Here is an 18,135-nt window from a genome sequence, read left to right on the forward strand (position 1 = left end):
AAAGAGAAAGAAGTTTTCTATTGTGTTTGCAAGAATCTCAAATTTTCAGAACTCTCTGGGAGCAGAGTCCTTGACTTGAAGAGATAATTTGTGGAGGTGGGTGATACCAGACACACCATTTTCTCACTTGTAGTACAGTAACATGACGAGGACTGAATGAAATTAAGCCCTGATGGCAACTGACACCATGCTGACACAACAGGGAACCAGATCTCCTGCCTGAAGAATTCACAGATGAGAGAGGAAAGAGAGGGGATCAGATACAATGAAGTGACCAAGGAATGGATGGCGGAGTCAGGGATGGAGCACCAATATTGCCAGCCTCGGTGTGGTGCCTAGCCTGGATGACCTCATGACATCCACCCAGAAAGAAACCCCACATCAGCTCATGTGCTAATAGCCATGCAGCAAAAATAAAGACAAGCCCTACCCTCTGACTGAACATGCTGATCAGCTGCTAAGAAGACACTGACTTAAAAAGCACTGCGAGGTTTCGAAAAACTGTACGGTGGCTGCATGCACATCAGTATCTTTCAATGCTGAAGAGCATAGTATGCCCTGACTCCTGGCCACTAACGTCCTAACATCGTCAGGAATAAAGAGAGCAATTTCTTGGAAGCAGAGAAATCCCACTAGGGAAAAGAAACAAAAACGATGCAACAAATCCAATAATGACACAGCTAAAATCTGAAAAACTACAAAGAATGCCGTGTCCTGCCTCCCCCAAGTTTACAAACTCTCCAGCATGCTACCTCTTGCTTCAGGCCTGATCCTCTTGTGACTTGATTTAATAGACATTTTTCCAAATGACTTGAAGCATACAGGACCAGACTTGTTTTGTCATCCTGCTTCCTTATCTGTAAGCCAGCATTTTACTGGTTCCAGAATATTAATTGTAATAATAACTGTTCCTGTAATGGTAATAAGCTGTAGAAATGTGAAGTTTTGATAGGCAACCACTTGCAGGAATCAGTAACTAGACCCATCACGGTGTTAGAGATAGGTGATACACCAACAAGACAAAGTGCCTGTAAGTACGTAACGTAGGATTTACTTGCTTTGAAACTCAACCAGACATTGCTCTGAGTTGCTGGCATTGCTTCCTTCACAAGCTGAAGCACTGCTGTCAGGTTAAATGAAACATCCTGACTGGTGTGCACCAGTGTGACGCTGTCTAGAGTAAAAGATAAATCTGATGTGAATTAAGTCAAGGCTCATCAGACTTACACAGGTCTGGGCAATTCTTCACTGGGAATTTGTTGTCACGATGCTAATAAGACATAACAGAAATTAGAACTGGATCAAATTATCTACATACATTGACATATGAAAGTTATGTGCGTGACTTGACTGTGGTGAGAAATCTAAAATGGTAACAAGGTTGGGGTGATCCACATATGTATCTCACGGAGCCCTTAAATGGGATTTTTGAAATAATGTGGTTTAAATGTTCACCAACTACCACACTTATTATTAGACTTTACAACCTGTGATCATACAATTTTCTTTTAATACCAGAGGAAGAATAAATACATTTCCCAGTGATTCTTAACAGCGATACCGAGCCCGAGTTCTCTCCCTCTGCCAGCCTCACGGCAGCGGAGGCTAACCACCCCCCACCAACACACCTGAACGCCAAGTGTGTTGGCAGGACTGCTCCCTGCATGCCACCAAAGTAGTTGACAAGGAAATGTCAGCTGCTGAAGGAGAGATGGAGAGACAGCTGTTCTCTAAAAAAGCCCCTGCCTTTGTACTTGAAGTGTGTTTACTTTGGAAGAGCGATTCCCACTAAATTCTTAAAACTTCAGCAACTCTAGAAACACTCTTGAAAAACAAATCAACTCGTTCAGGATAAACCATCTAATTTTTTTAAAAAAGTGTTGTTTTCATTTTTGCTTTGAATTTACAGTGCCAAATCCTATTATCAGTAAACGATTCCTGCGGCCTTTCTGGATTTGCTTGCATTGTTTCCAGGAAATCTCAGAGAATTCCTGGGCATTGATCTGCTTTATGATGTATTCCAGGTAAATCTACTTCACTGATGGTTTTTTACTGCCATCAGCTAAGTTACAAACAATTATAAGCAGTACATTGACATTTTTACTCCTAGAATTTTCTCTTTTGCTTCCAAAGTGGTAACTCAAGACACGTTGTTGAAGAGAGTAGTAGGGATTGAGCCTGAAAGATCCCGGCATTCTCCCAGCTTACACATCAGAGGTTGCTGTTTGGGTTAAATCCTTCGAACTAATTTTGTATTAAGTCTGCAAGTGGAAATCTGGAGTAACTTCAGTGGTTTCAAAAGACAAAGGGCTGCTGACTGCAATTGTCCTTTTTCCCCTCCTCTCCCAAAGAGTTAATGAGCCAGGCCCTCAAAATCAACAGATACAAAGTGAAGACATGGATCACTGAAACTCATCTTAATTTGAGGACTTTAGTATTTAGGTTTATAGTCTTATTTCCACAGCTTATGAAAGCCAGAAAATTACTTAAAACAGCAAAATTATTCAAGTCTGAGGGATTTAAAAATCTTATAATAATTTGGATAAAAGTACAGGAGTTAATCACAGTACGACCATTTAGCCAAAGTGGTTAAAGGAAAATACAGTTTGCTTCCCATGCCTTATGATGATGATGATGATGATGCCAGTGACTTACCGGTTACAGGTTATGTTGGGAGTGGCCTGGGAGGAAGTCCACTCACCCCTCCCTTGCACAGACATAATTGAGAGGGGAGGACAGAGGCCACGCTGTGAGCGCCATGGGAGTAGTGCCATCACCTGAGCCGAGGCAAAGAGCCGTGGTGGCGGGGCTGGGAAGGACCAGGCCAGCTGGGGGGCAGAGCTGCCTCTGGAGCAGCCACCTCTCCCAGGGGCTCTCGGCCCCCTGCCTTAGTGCCTGATGCTGGGGGGCTGCCTCACCGCTCCCCAGCTGACACAGCTGGGCGATACACACACACACTGCATCAGCCTCCTTTCTTAGGATGCATAGTGGGCTCGACCTCAGCACTTCTCTCCTTTTCACTCTGAATTTCAATGTACAAATGGCTTTTACTTATAAGTGACCGTTTCTGCATCCCAGTCACAGCAGAAGTTCAATTGCTTAAGAAGCTGAAAGAGAAATATGTATTTAGGGCAGCATGAGGCTTAAAGAAGGGCTCCTAGTCAGACACTCATTAACCACAGCAAAACTGTCTGGCACTGGATGAGGATTATTAAATTTTCTGTAAGCTCTTTAAAGTGACATTTTCAGAATCAGTGGTTAAACTCTTTCTTTTTGAAACGAGACCTCCCAGCCTCCATCTCAGCTTCTCTGAAAGCAAAGCCATTATTCTCCTATTGTCAGTGTTCCACTCCAAAATCATTTGGAATATTTTCTCTCCCTGTTTTTCTCTTGTCATCACAGAGCCTAAGGTACTATATTCTTCTGAGACTATCACCCAATTTTTTCCTTTCAAAATACCACAGACGGCCTTGGCTAGTTTTCTCTTTCTCAAATGCCTTTTTTTTTTTCATGTGCAGTGTTATCATCTTCTAATGACATATCTTCTACCATAATTTTACATCTCATCCCTTGATTTTAGCTATGAAGAGACACATGATAAGGGAGAGGTATGTTAATTACTTGCCGTTTCTACCCAAGTGAGAAACAGCTAGGTAACTATCCCCGGTTGTTTTATATAGTGCAACTCTGGGATGTTTCAGGAAATCACTGAGGCATTGCTTTACCTATCCATAATTAATTATTGATTACCTGTTGTGCAAGTTGCGAAGATGACAAGACCTAATCTGATGAATAAAATAGCTATAAGAAAAGGGATTCGTATGTGAGGCAAAGCATGAAGGACAAGACTTCAGATACGGCAGAGTTCATTATTCATTTTGCTGAGGTTATATGCAGCTAAATAATAAACCTTTCAAAACACTGCAATAAAATGAAATAAATTCATTTTTCAAAGCATCACTTTGCCTCTTAAACAGAAATAAAATTGTTTTAATATATTTTAGAGGAAATGAAGGCAGTATTTGGCCCTTCAGCTAGAATTTCTGTTCTCCTATTTTCCCCTGCATAAGGTATATAAGCTATAATTTAAATTGTCAGAATCACAAAACTATTTTTGCTTGTATCTTGTATGCATAAAAAAAACTTGCATCCAAGACAGTGTTTGCAATAATTTTTGACTTGTATTGTCATTTTCATTCCAGTAATGCAATTTCATATATCTTAACATGTTTATGCCCTAGAAATGCAAACTCTGGCTCCTGGCCACAAAATTTCAGGGGTAGGGCAAATACTACTTTATGCTTAGGGTCAGTTTCTTAAGCCTACTCTCCTTACAAAGACTAGAAACTAATCATCGCCTCTTAATCTTACTTTTCATGCATTAAACCATAAAATCAACCAAATACAACTCTTTTACACCTGTGAACATAAAACATGAAAAAAATCATTATCAGAATAAAATTTGCACCGTTGTCTCTTACAGTGAAGAATATGGTAGGACTGATGATATGGATGGTGATCAAGAGCCATGAGGACTTTGTGGTTCCTGAAGAGCAGCACTGCGGCTGAAAACTGGGGATCACTTTATCCAAATGTGTAGCTGTCTGACAAACAAGTGAATCAGTGCCCCTTTGGAAAAATCACTAGATAAACTCATGCTCTCCCTGGTTTTAGGTCCAAAGTTCTTGCATAAATACCCTTTAACTAGAGAGTTGGAGATCCAAGTCATTATTGCTAAGATGTATGAATTTTAATGATACGCTTCTTTGAACACGTAGTTTATGAACACACTTAGACATTAATAATAAGAAATGCATATTCTATTTTACTGAAATACCTCGAATAGTTTTTGATTTGGTAAAGAAGAGCTTTAGTATTGTTAACTCCAACAGGAACACACTATTGGACCAAAGCCTACAACTCTCATTTTAGAGGTACCACAACTTGCTCTAAAAGCACTTTGTAAAATTAAAAGCAATAAAAACTATTTAGAAACTGCCAGTGAAACTTTTCATTTCTACTTTCTGCAGGAAGAAGAAGCTATAGCTCTTTTATCAAGACAAACTGTATCAGCTAGTAAATGAAGTAAAAACCCCCAGAACGAAGCACGGACACTACAAAAGAGACTCCTTTCAAAATACAAGGTTTTTAATTCAAGTCTGAAATGGCAGACATATTTAGGCCATTTTTGAATTCTGTCAGTGGCTTTATGAAGAGAAGAGGGGAGAAATGAGAAGGACTTCCCAGCAATTTTTCCCCCACCCATTATTAGATCATGTAGAATACCAGAGAACCGAAAGTAGGATATTGATGCACCAGCTTAATATTTCATTGAACTTTGATTGAATTTACATGTACTGGCCACGTTAAACAAACACTTTTAACCTCCTTATAGGACCCAGAAGAACAAGGATGATGATAGTGTAAGTACAGCAATACAGAGGAGCATCAGCAAAAGATGCCCAGTGTTATATATCAGACCATCACAACTAGACTATTTACCTCTGAAAAGAAAATATGCTTTGATTGCTATAGCAATAAATTTAATTTGATTTCCATCCCCTCTGTGCTGCTTGCGTACACTATTACTACTAGTAAAAGTTCTATTGATCCGATTCATTTGCAAAACTATAAGCAGTCATCCAACATACCCATCCAAGTTTGCTGGGAGAAACTGAGTTTCTCACCCATACTCTTTACTACACATATGCTTTTATCTGTGTCTGAACCCAGATATGCAAAGATCAAGCATACAAGTTAATTAAAAATGATATTTTGTACTGAATGGTAGAAATCATGTTCCTTGAATGAATTTTGGAGAAAAAGATCGACATGAATTAAAAATGGTTTCTCTTAGCATGTATCTTTAAAAGACTTATGAAAGTCTTTCTTTAGAAAGACTTTTGGATTCTTTTCAGCATTGTACAACTGAATCCAGCTAAACTTTGTTTGCCATTAATTAATGCTATTTTTATTTGTTTTAAAATATCTAGTACATTATTTAAGTGGACTAAAAATGTTCCCAGTCCCAAAAGACAGGCAGATAATTTTCTTAGGTATCTACTTTGTATTCAAGTATTAAAATCCAATCTTATTATGAGGAACTGTACTTTTGAGAAGAAAAATTCTGTAGATGTGACCTTCCACTTATGCATCACCCTCCAGATTCTGGATGCCTACTTGTACCTCTACCCTAAGGATATTTCAGAAACTTCAGTTATACAATTCCCTTCAGAAAGAAGGCTCTAAGTCAAAGATACTGACTCCTGGGCTGCATTTTAAATTTTCTTTTCTTCAGAGAAGTTCAAAGGGTGGAGTACTTTAGAGACAGACTTTAGAGAGCTATGACATTGAACTTCTCTCTTCTAAATCTGTACTTAGTAACCTTAAAATGGACTTGGGTTTTCAAGTGAAAAATACCTAGTCGTTCCCACATAAGTCAGCTAGAGCTTACCATGAGACTCACTACCAATGCTGAGGATGCTTTAGCAGCATATATATGTATCGCTCATCCTAGAGAACTGTTTGGACAAACTTTGATTCTTTTCTTATTTGTTTAGCACTACTTGAGTCTAGTAGGTTTTGGATGAGAATGGTGTGGGCTTCCATGCATTTCTTACTGAAAATTTAGAAAAATTACTGCTAAGTTTGGTTGTTGAATTACTGCTTGCTACAATGCTTGATGTTAAAGGAAAGCACTATCATGCCTTTAAGGCTCAAGAGTCAAGCATAGCTGCACATACTTTCTAAGCTCATAGCTCAAACCATTAAGGTTTATTTCTTTATATATTCCCAAGCTCTCTTTATTTAGACATCTTGCTTAAAGGCAGCATCTTCTACATCCATGCTGTGTTGTGAGTAAGTTTTACATACACAGACCACCACTTGTGTATACATATGTGCACATACAGATATTTACCAGCAAAAACGCAGACACATCATCACACAGACACACAAGTATTTGCAAGAAGTGCAAAAAAAAGCCATTAGTTTGGCTTTAATTGTGCTTAGTGATCATACCTGATTTTTTTTGATACCATTCAATAAAAAAGCCTGCACCAAAATAGCGTTAAGGACGGGCAAGGTCTGGCTTCAACTACACAGCATTGTTTTTATCAAAATACTATCATCAGTATTGAATTTTCAGTTCAGCACAGACTGTATCTTAGATTACTGCTAATGTTTTAAAAACCATAGTAAACATGGAAAATGTGTTAGAAAGACATATATAAATACTGGAATAACTGAAACATGACTAAAGGAATGGTAGGTGATACTGCATAGTAAACAAACCTTTGTTGAGAGTATCACAAAGAATTTAACTATGTTAAATGTAAAATGATTAAAAGAAATGAAGTCTGTTATACAGTAAATGATGGAATTCAGAAGCATAAAACATTTGAAAACAACTCCCTCTAACAATTGATGCAGAAACATAAATTTTGATACTCCATCATGTGTTGTCATTGTCATATAAGTAAGAACATCAACATTTTGGATTCAAAAAGCTTTTCTAGCCTCCTTAGGTCATGTAAATATTTAAAACCCATTGTAGTAACAATGGCAATCCCTTCTCTTTCTAGTATTGTCCAACACAGTTAATAAACTCAAAGGGGTTTAGAAGGAACTAGGAAAAATATTACTTGATATGATAGATAAGCTAGGAAAATCAGAACATGATCTACTTGACTGCAAAAGTGAAATGATAATTATTTGCATTAAAATAAAATTGAAATAACATTCAGTTTGACTTAGCATTTTGTAATATTTTAGATATAAATTTTCTTCTAAATTGTTCTTCTTAAAAACTAGCCACATGATATAGAATAATACAGCTAGGTGAAGACACTCAATATATTTGTGTTATGCCAAATGCTGAGAATCTCTCTTTCCTCCCCTCTCTTTTATTTTTAAAAATTCAAGCACAGTTTATACACCATTTTTTCCAAGTGTGAATGCTTCTGAATACTTCTGTATATGCCAAAGTTTTTTTTACCCGTATAGCTCAGTTCAATTTATTTGCACAATTTCCTCTTTAGGCTTCATGATTTTGCTCATGATATGTAAATTCCTATTGTACGGACAAACAGGATATTATTTAAGCAGGCAACTGGCAATGAAAAAGCCACAAATGTTAAAAATTTACTTGACAAAGTTTTAAATGATTCTTAAAAAAACAATCCCTGGGAAGGCATATGCAATCAAAAAGGGAGGAAGTAATTTAAATGATAAGTTTATACTATACAGTGATGCTGCTTAGTGCTAATTATGTTGAAAAAAGAAGCATCAGGGTGAAAAGAAAATTCCAGACTAACGTATCATTCATCACCGAAGAGGTTTTGTGTCTCTAAGAAAGAATGTGAAAAGATTAACAGATTATTCTTTGGTCTGCAGCTACTACCCGTTATTTCCTGCAGAATAGAAAATATGCTTTTGCTTTAATGAAGAAATACTTCATATTTGCATGTGCATTGGGAAAGGCAAACCTATCTTACATGAAGACTGGAAACTAATATACAGCATAAAACATAGAATTAATAATAATTCAACACACACACACAAAACAGTAATACCAACTTTTACTCCAGTACTGAAACCAATGATAATTTCATTATTAACAAGATTGCCATTTGAAAAAAAAAACACATTTAAAATGCTCACTTACATATGAATAACATGTTTTTAGGCAAGAAAGACTGAAACAGAAAGAAAAAAATAAAGTATATGTTTGAGGACTATAATTTTTTTTGCTATTTTGGTTATAGAATCTCTATCCTTTAAAATTACTCAGATGATGCTTTAAAAAGGCTTGAATATGTTAATTCCACAGAAAATTTCCACATTTCCTATATTTAAAATCAATTTAGGAATTTGCTTAATTCCTGATTGACTAAAGACAGTAATGTCATATATCAGATGATGAAATGCTGGGCATTTTAAATATCATATTCCTGTTAGCTAAAGATTAAAAGGATTTACCCTAACCTTGAAAGATATTTATGTCTCAAGTATTTAAATGAGATCTTCTCTGATGTCCTCTATCTTCCAGGCAAACTTAGCAGAAAAAAAGAATAAACTGAAAGGAACAGCATAACTACTATGTCCTGTTTGACCAGCAAAACCATGTAAATTCCTATTTTCTCTAAATATTTTATCACAAGTAATACACAGACATACACATATATAAAGGTTTCTCCATGGGTTTACTTGAATGTTGTGCGTATGTAAAAGGTATTTTGTTTTCGCAATAATGCCACAGAGTCACATTTTATTATGAAAAAAATATCAGGAGGAAAACAAAAGACTACACTTGGTTAAGAAAATGGAATTTTAGCACCTAAAATTAAATAGTGCCTCTAATAAAAAAAATGCCCAGTTGTGCTAATTCTCATCAACTGTACTTTTATGTCTGAAGGAAATCTCTGTTGTTTCTATTAATAGAGATTTTGAAAACTAGCATTTTGAGAGTTTAATTGACTCATGGATGCACTGATTTTTCTACAGATATCCTCGTTTACCTGCGATCTTCTTACTGAAATATGCAGCTATTGCTTTTTTCTTAGAGATACCATTGGGCCAGAAAAGAAAGCGAAGTGCTTGATAAATTTAATCTGCTCTTGCAACATAGTGCTTATCAATAACTGCCTTTCTGTTCGAAAGGTTCAGACAATCAAAAAAGAGATTACAGAAATGCCAGAAAGCTTGTCAGGAAACTGAATGAAATGTACTTGTCCCCCTCTCTGGTATATGCTGTCCTCGGAGAGAGCAAAACTCTGCACACCTTCCTCACGCGGCTGAAATGAATGAGATTGCTCGCCTGAGCGAAGCGAGATGCTTTCCATCTAGAACCTACAGGGCTCAGGAAATTAAATTGTATAATTTAAAAATATATTCTTTAGTAAGGCTTTGTTACTTTTGATTCAAACGTCTCCTGTAGAACTCTTTTGATTACAAATCTCAGTATGCATGAAACATAACAATTCAACACTGGTCAGCTGACAGCCAGAATACCTGGGTTGGGGAATAGATTCTGGTTTCTTGGCTCTGGGAGAGAGTATGCTGAGCGTGCCATGACCCAGAGTGGTGGGTTGGTGAAAATCCTCTGTCATCAGTCACACTGAAGCTTGGGGCCGCCCACTGCCATAAATCAATCAATCAGTCAATCATTTATTAATCAGGTACTTGCATTTCACAGTTAATATAAAAATGGGCTCTAGACAATGCCTTCTCTATAATGAAAATCTAGCTTTATATTACAGTGTGTGTGTATGGGGGGTTACTTTAAATTTATCCATCCTTTTTCTAAAAGGGTGACATATTAACCTGAAAAAGGCCTTGCCAATTGTACAGAAATAAATTAAGCCGCGCTGAAATATCAGCACTACAAAATGCATATCCTCATTAACAATTTCAGCACATGAATAGTTCCTTCAAGTTCCTTTTTGAGGAACTATTATATTTCAGATTTGGAATTTAGATTCTTAATGTAGGGTTTAAGTTCTGCACAAAGCTTTTCACTAGATAAATTTAACCTAAAACAGCATCTTTTTTGGGGACGTCTGACTGACGATAACCTTACCAGAAGAAAATCCAAATGATGTGTTCCAAGTCTACATGATAGCACGATGTAATTAACATTTTTCAAGGGTGAGTAGTTATATTTTACTTAAGAAAGGACTTTAGATTCTAAAACTCAACTAGGGTTTTGAAGTTTATTGCTAGCAATTTTCATGGAACATTTAGCCATAAAAGACCTTCTCATAGAGTCATCATTTTATTATTCTGAAAGTCACATGAAAAGAGAGTCCTCTTCTAGATCTGGACTGGCTTAACTGCTTCTAAGGCTTCTGGCAATTCTAAGTATCTTTTCCAGCCAATGACAAGACAAGGCCATCTTCAGAGTGACTACTCTGACTTCATTAAATGCCTATCACAATAGTATCCCTGTTGTAAATGGCACACTACACGCTGAAGGACGACCGCCTCTAACAGCCTCCCTGGTTTCAAATAATTGGTTGTATTTTTATTCATATGGCAGGTGAATAGGACAAACATTTCTATTATTCCATGCAGAACAGAAACCTATGATAATAAATGGGAAAGAAAAAGAATTTCTACAAATGCATTGTGATCTCTACTTATATACTGGAAGACAGAGTAAGTGTAAACATAATGATAGAATGTAAACATATTTTGTTGGAGCCTAAGTGGTTAGGCAAAGCAAACCAATTAATAGAAAACATATTCTTCCTGATAGTTCCTCCAGCTCTTTAATATTACACACATTCAATGCTAATTGAAGCTTGTTTTTAGCTAATACATTTTCTTTCATGTTAAGCTCATTTAGCACAACCCTTTTGCTCAAATTTCCTCATGTAATTTAACAAGCTATCTTGTTAACAGTAGTTGGTTATTTCCTTGAATGTTGAGATAGGTAAGAGTTTACCAGCTAATGGAAATCTGCTCTCTTATAGTCACATCTGTATTTTCAAAGGTGTCCCCAAATCTTCAGCAACTAATACCCTAGAGACTGGAGTAGGGTCCAGTGTTCCTGACTTGGAAATAGGTGTCTTTAAAGAACTACCATAGTAGATATTTTCATCTTGCTTATGTGGCTAAACATAAATGGGACAGGACCTCTCTCTGGAGACTGTAAGCAGCACTTAATTCTCCTGCTGACTGTACAGGTTACCAAGATACTTGAAGAAGAGGGGTGTACCATGAGTCTGAAGCACAGGGACAAGTGGGACAGCTCCTCTACTTGTTTTTTTGTAAGTGCTGAGCCACTGACCCACCCACAGAGCTATGGACCATGTGACTATTAAGCATTTTTGAAAATCAGATTTTAAGTATTTCAGAATAGACTCACAAAAACAGAGACAGATAAATGATCATTTATGAAAATGTAAGTTTTACTTGTAGAGAACAAAGAAGTTTGAAAATGACATGACATTAAAGTCACTCTTTGGGAGACAATATTTCATCTATTTCATCCTCTTTTTTACTTGCTAAGCTTTAGCAGTATTTAGAAATTAATCACACTAAATAATCTAAACACTGCTTATATGGGACTAAATCTGAATCTTGTTTTCCTCTTGGTGGGATTTTGTTTCAGATTAGATTTCTGTTTCAGCTATTGCTCAGCAAACTGAACAGTATTTCCTGTGAACTCTTCCATGATGAAGCACCTGCAAGTTAAACTTCTGGGATGGCTGGCAACTCCTTCGCTTCAAGACTAAATTAATTGCTTCCTCTTGGTCTGTCAAGTTTGGGTTTTTTTCTGTAATTTTAGGACCAGAAACATTTATGCAGTTTTACAACTTCTCCTTGTTGGATTGTGTTAGGATAGTGCCAAAGTAACCATACTAGGGAGTGAAATCTTCTTTTTTCCCCAAAGCACAAGCCTACAAAGGATGGTAAATACTGTCACCTCACTCACAGACTTGAATGCTGACTATTTACTTGCTGTGCCTTTTCCATGCCAGCCCAGTCTAACAAGTCTATGTACCCCACTAAAGCCACAACACAGCTACGAACTGGAAATCCTAGTACACTGGAAAGAACCTGTCAGCAGAGGGTACATAGCTCTGCAAACACAGTGCCTAAGGTATTGTGGACCTATAATGGAAACTTTCAAGTGGAAACTGGGACAACAAAGTCAACGCCTCCTCCTCCTTGAGCTTGCAGTTCAGGCTGTGGGAAGTTAGAAATCTATCCCCCATTCTCCCGAGCCAGAAAAGCTACAGTCTCCACCTAAGCACGCTCTTCAGAGAATAAAAACCTATCTGAGAAGATAGACCAACAGTTCAAAGAGTGCAACTGCTCTTATATTAGCTATTAATAAATGGGCACAATCTTCCTGCTCCAGTAAACTCAATAAAAGCAACACACAAACCTTCAATCCTTATTTTTTATAGGATCTTGGGAATCCCAGGAGACATTGGATGCTGCAGACTAGTTAGCCTGTCTCCCCAGTGAAGTTCAACTGGCTGCAAAAGTTCCAGCTCTTCCTTTTGGGCCCTTACAGAAAGGACCTATGAAATCAGTAGGGCCTTCTCATTGCTTTCATTGGGAGGAAGATCAGCCCACTGCTGAGAAGTTCCTGGGTACCAGAACTCTGAGCTCAGGACTGTCAGAGCTACGTTGCTGGCAGGATTTGTTCTGTCCACCTGCTCTGCCTCTCTGTTTAAACACAGCATACAGGCTAGCCTGAAACTCTTTTTCCAGAAACACTTATACCTCTAGCTTAACTTGGCTTACTAGATTTAATAATCTATGCCTCCCATCTCACTGAGTTGTGGAATAATTTTGCATTTTTCAAGATAAAAAAGATGACTAGGACCTTAAAATTTTGTGTCGTCAAAAGATACTGTTTGTATTCTTAGCCAGATACACTATGACCTTGAGACAGGGTATATTGCTTGATTTGGTCAATGAAGTTGATGGAGTCGTTGTGGTTGCTGCTGCAGTTTTTGGCTTTGAATGGCCCAGAGAAATAGGCAATGTCTGTCAGACACTGGGTGGCACAATGAAATTTGTGCACACTATTATTCTTCTTAAGCAACATAGCTGAAGCTGGCCCCTTGAAATCTGTTAAATTTGGGCTATTTCTTATGCAACAGCTGATTTTGACAGTGTCCTTAGAAGCGACTTCATTTAGGTTTCACTACAGAGGCATACTAATATTACAGTCTTGGTTAAAGCTGAAGAGCTTGCTCTACCACAATGGGATTGGAATTTGCAAGAAGCACTGCAAACACCCTGCTTAGGGCAGCCCCGCTACTGGCAGCAGGTGAGGGACAAGGTTCTGACTCCTGCACTTCACTTCACAGACAGAAGTTTATTGGGGAGTGCTGCAAGTGGGAAATCAGTGCCTATGCACTTCTGGGCTTTTGGTCCTTCACAGGCGTGGCAAGTCATTAGGTGACCACACCAATCCCCAACTCTGGATGGACCTTCTGTCAGTGCAGTTTATAATATGCCCGCTATGGGATGATTCCTGTCATGTTGAGCAAAATTACAACAGTGAAAAATGTTTTCATGTTTTTGCTGATGCAGTCATATTTGGACTAAATACACTGACTACTACTCTATCAGCAGTAAACATGTATCACCTTCTTTTCCAAATAATACAAAGAATAATACTTCTACTCTTTTTACCTCTTCTTACTTACTCTACTGTAAACATCTAGCTCTAAAATATACCAGAATTCAAACTATTTGGTTACACTGTTTCTCAAACAGTAAGGTGAGTGCTGCTGCTTTTTCTTAAATGTGATGTGATGCTTGTAATTTCTTTGTATTACAGTACAAAATTGTGTCTTTCTGTACTTTCTTTGAAAGTAATGTATAGATACTTCAGTACTTAGGAAGAAATTGCTCATGGTTATGCAATGGGATTTACCTGCACTTCAAAGAACGGCTGTGCAAGTGCAAGATACTGCAAAGTGCTGATCGTATTCCACTGTCGACTGTATGTTCACTCATTTTTACTAGCACGCGTATTTTAATGGGACAAAATAAAGACTGCATTGACCCAGTATCTTTATATTACATAACCAGCTGACTATTAGTATAATGCAAACTCTTCTAATTTTCCTATCATAAAAACATTATTTTCCCAACAGTGGTGAAACTCAGACAGCCTGCATAAGTCAGCCTACTGTCGGCAAGTTTAATAAATATTATGACTTTATAAAGATTACTGTATGTTTTTCAACAAGCAGGAGTATTTTAAATTAACTATCTGAACATTTTGATTAAAAGAAACTGTATTTATACAAGGCTTAGCAGCATATGTAGTGACATGTAATGAGTATACAAATATGTAGCAGAGACTGACCTTCATTTTAAGATTTTGTGAAGCCTGTAGGAATTAGCCAATATAGAGATTAATAAAATGCTTCCTGAGAATATAGACAATCTGTCTCTTATGAGTGTTCTGGAAGCTACCTCAAAGGCTAGCCTGCCCTGTTTTCCATACCACAAGTATGTATTTGTGGCCGCAGAAAATGTTCTTTTAAGCATGCAAGGTACTTAGTACCCAAGCATGCTTAGCATGTAAGTACATTACCCATTACCAGGCATTCACATTGGCAGCCAACAGAATGTCCTTTAGGTAGCAGTATACTCAGAAGCCATACAGCATATAGATTACCTCATGCATGGAGCAACCCCAGAAACTGCTTTTCCATCGCAGCATATATATACAGACAGAAGGTTGGAAATGAGCCAGACATTGCAAGAACCTCTAAGAGATTATGGTGCAATAAAGTTCAGCCTCTACAGTGCAGCCACCCACATGCACAGAAGTCAGGCTACGCACACTTCCAGTGTTACTGCCTTGCATCAAGAAAAGCCTACTCTAGCTCGTGTTTGTTCCCACCTCTTAATGGGACAGTTGAGTACCAGCTTGTTAGTTGGAACGTCTTCGCATATGGTATCCCTAGGGCTGCCAAGGATGGCTGAAAATACTGGAAGTGAACAATGGGAGAGACTCAATAATCATCTTCCTTACTCCTCAGACTCGACACAAGCAGAGCTGAGGCATGCAAAAGAACAGCATTTCAAACAGAAGGTCAGCTTCTGCCAGTTTGAGATCTGGTGCACACATTTCATGTAACCAAGTTCTTTTCTTGTGCAAAATACATACAACACAGACTACACCACTGTGAGCCTTCCTTACTTCACCATTCTTATGCCTCAGTCTTAACTAGGACCTGAACTTTTGTGCCACATGAAGTCTGAGCTCTCTTGGCTGAGATTATAAATACAAATATCAATTAGATAGGCTGTGAAATTCCATGTAGCAAGAAGACTTTTGAGAACTAAATCTGCAGGCTGATACTCACATGGAATGTAATTCAGTTTGGAAGTACTCAGCAAGAATTACTGTAAATGTTGTCATTTACAAAGTAGATACTTACGTTTTAAAAGCTAGACAGGATGCTGTTTCACAGGATCATATTACTGTATTGCAATTCATCTTTAAGAGGTTAGCAGGCCTGTGGGAATGGTATGGTACAATAGACTCCATAGACTGTCTGAAAACCAAGTATATGATGCTACTGTCTGCCAGCTGATTGGAAGTGAAGCTATCAATTTTCAGCCCAGCTCCGTATGTAACTGTTCCCTAAGTATCCTTCAGATACTCTTGTTTACAATCTCATGAGGAAATTTGGGAGCTGAAGGGCTGGAAATCTGGTAATTTCCTCAGGACAGGGTGGGGAGGTGTAAGAAGGAAAGGTACAGTAGGAGAGCTTGCATAGGTTTGTTCTATGAACAGAGGACTTCACTCTCCAGGGCTGTCAGATCCAGCAATTTTGGTATAAATTCTTTTGAAAATCAAATCCACACCCCCTTTTCACCACCACAGGTATTTTCAAAAGGTATTTCTATGTTAAAAGTAGAAATGAGGGAAAAACTCACAGTTCCAAGTATCTGAAACTTTAAATTCTAGGTGAATTTCCAGTCATATAAATGTTTTTGTCTGAAGTCTCTCAGCCCACAAATTTGGGTAACTGTATAAAAAATGATAAATCTAGAAAAATCCAAGCCTTACCTTCTTGTAGAGACTTCTCAGGTCTCTGTACTGCCACATACTATTGAGGACCTGAGATGCTGCTTTCACCACTTTTGGCGAATGCCTGTTACACACATATATTACAAAGGGAGAGAGAGAGAAAGAAAGAGTGAGAAAGAGACTGTTAAGCACAAGACTCCATTTATCCCGATTTTCAAATGCATTGCTATGGATTTAAACCCACAATTAAAGTGTGTTTCAAATGCACCATAAGATCTTTGGTTGGCATCTTGGAGACCAATGTGGTTTTAAGCAAAAGTAATACATGTTATTTCTATAGTACTAATTATTCAGTGAGGAGCAAAATGTGCATTCCTCAGCACACTGAGAACAAGGATTCATTCTGAGAGCATAGTAAGAGGAATTTGAGGTAGTAATTGGCAAAATTGTTTAGGACCCAACTGGTATTATGTGTATCTAAGAAGAGGTCCGGGCTACAACTTTTGGCATACAGGACAAGAAGTTAGAGCCAGAGTTTCTTTCTCTATAAGTTGTCAAACTTCAACTCTTGACAGTGTGCTCAATGCATTAAGGGCCTCTTAGCAGTGGCCAAAAGAAACACTCTAGATGGGTGATGAGCACAGTTTTTGAAGTGCAGAGCCAAGATGCAGAAATCCAACTGATTATAAAAAGTCATTTCATTAGGAATCCAAATTAGGACTTGCATCTTGCTGACACCATTACCCTTTAATGACGACAATACAATGTCACGTTGAAAACCATATATACAACCTCACACGGACTTTCTCTTCAGAAAGGTTCTGAAAGAAGCTCTAAAGTATTGCTACAATCAGTTGGAGTCATATATTCCTCTTGGGATAGGTAACTTTAAAAAAAATCCCCCCAAAAATATATGAGAGTGTATTCAGCTCATTGAAGAAGGGTCAAATAGAAAAGGACCATTGAGGTCCCAGCCCATTGAGGACACATACACTGTGCTACACCAATAATACACATAAAGCAGTAGAGTGCTAGAAAACCTTGTAATGGCCGAAGTCTGGAGTGAGGATTAGTGGAGTTCAGGGCAGTCACTGAGGTGATTCATGTTTTACTCAGAAAAGGCACATGCAAAACCAAAGGGAAACTAGAAAACCAGTAGCATATGTTATTGGTTTGGGCAGGAAGTCTTCTCAGGGGTCAGGTTCTAGTGCATCCAGTGACTTTTGAGAAGGACCACTGGTAGGCTGACACTCAAGCTGGTAAAGCAATGTTCATGACACAACTAATTCAATTAACCTATACAGTATTTTCCTAGTCATTTATTTGGTTCTTTTTTTCCCCTTTTCTTCCATTTCTCACCACAGAGTACAGCAGTAGGTGGGTAACTGGTGAATAAACAGGAATATGATAAACTCTTTCAAACATAATTGTTTTTATTATACTCCCAGTTGTCCTGGCTAGTGGGGTGCTGGTAGCATGGAGTAACCAGGAAAATAACTGCGCCAGCCATACTGTGAGTACTGAGGAGAAACAGGAACTATGCGAACCCAATATGGGCTTGGCCAATATGACCTTATGAACACCAGTTCTCTCGTGCTGTCACACAGGGAAAG

At 38.0% G+C, this 18,135-nt stretch overlaps 1 protein-coding gene across 1 annotated transcript in view; it reads right to left on the reverse strand.

Annotated features, from left to right (window-relative positions):
- Positions 1-18,135, reverse strand: part of LOC104164769 (catenin delta-2-like) — a gene marked incomplete at both ends in the record, with an annotated part of 77,105 nt that overhangs the window by 8,511 nt on the left and 50,459 nt on the right. Inside the window, one exon of the mRNA XM_009704212.1 lies at positions 16,562-16,646. Within this exon, the coding sequence (XP_009702514.1) occupies positions 16,562-16,646 (85 nt within the window). The remainder of the gene's footprint in view (positions 1-16,561; positions 16,647-18,135) is intronic.

The sequence above is a fragment of the Cariama cristata genome, unplaced genomic scaffold (genome assembly GCF_000690535.1).
Source record: "Cariama cristata isolate BGI_N322 unplaced genomic scaffold, ASM69053v1 scaffold2027, whole genome shotgun sequence".
In the NCBI taxonomy this organism is placed as follows: Eukaryota; Metazoa; Chordata; class Aves; order Cariamiformes; family Cariamidae; genus Cariama; species Cariama cristata.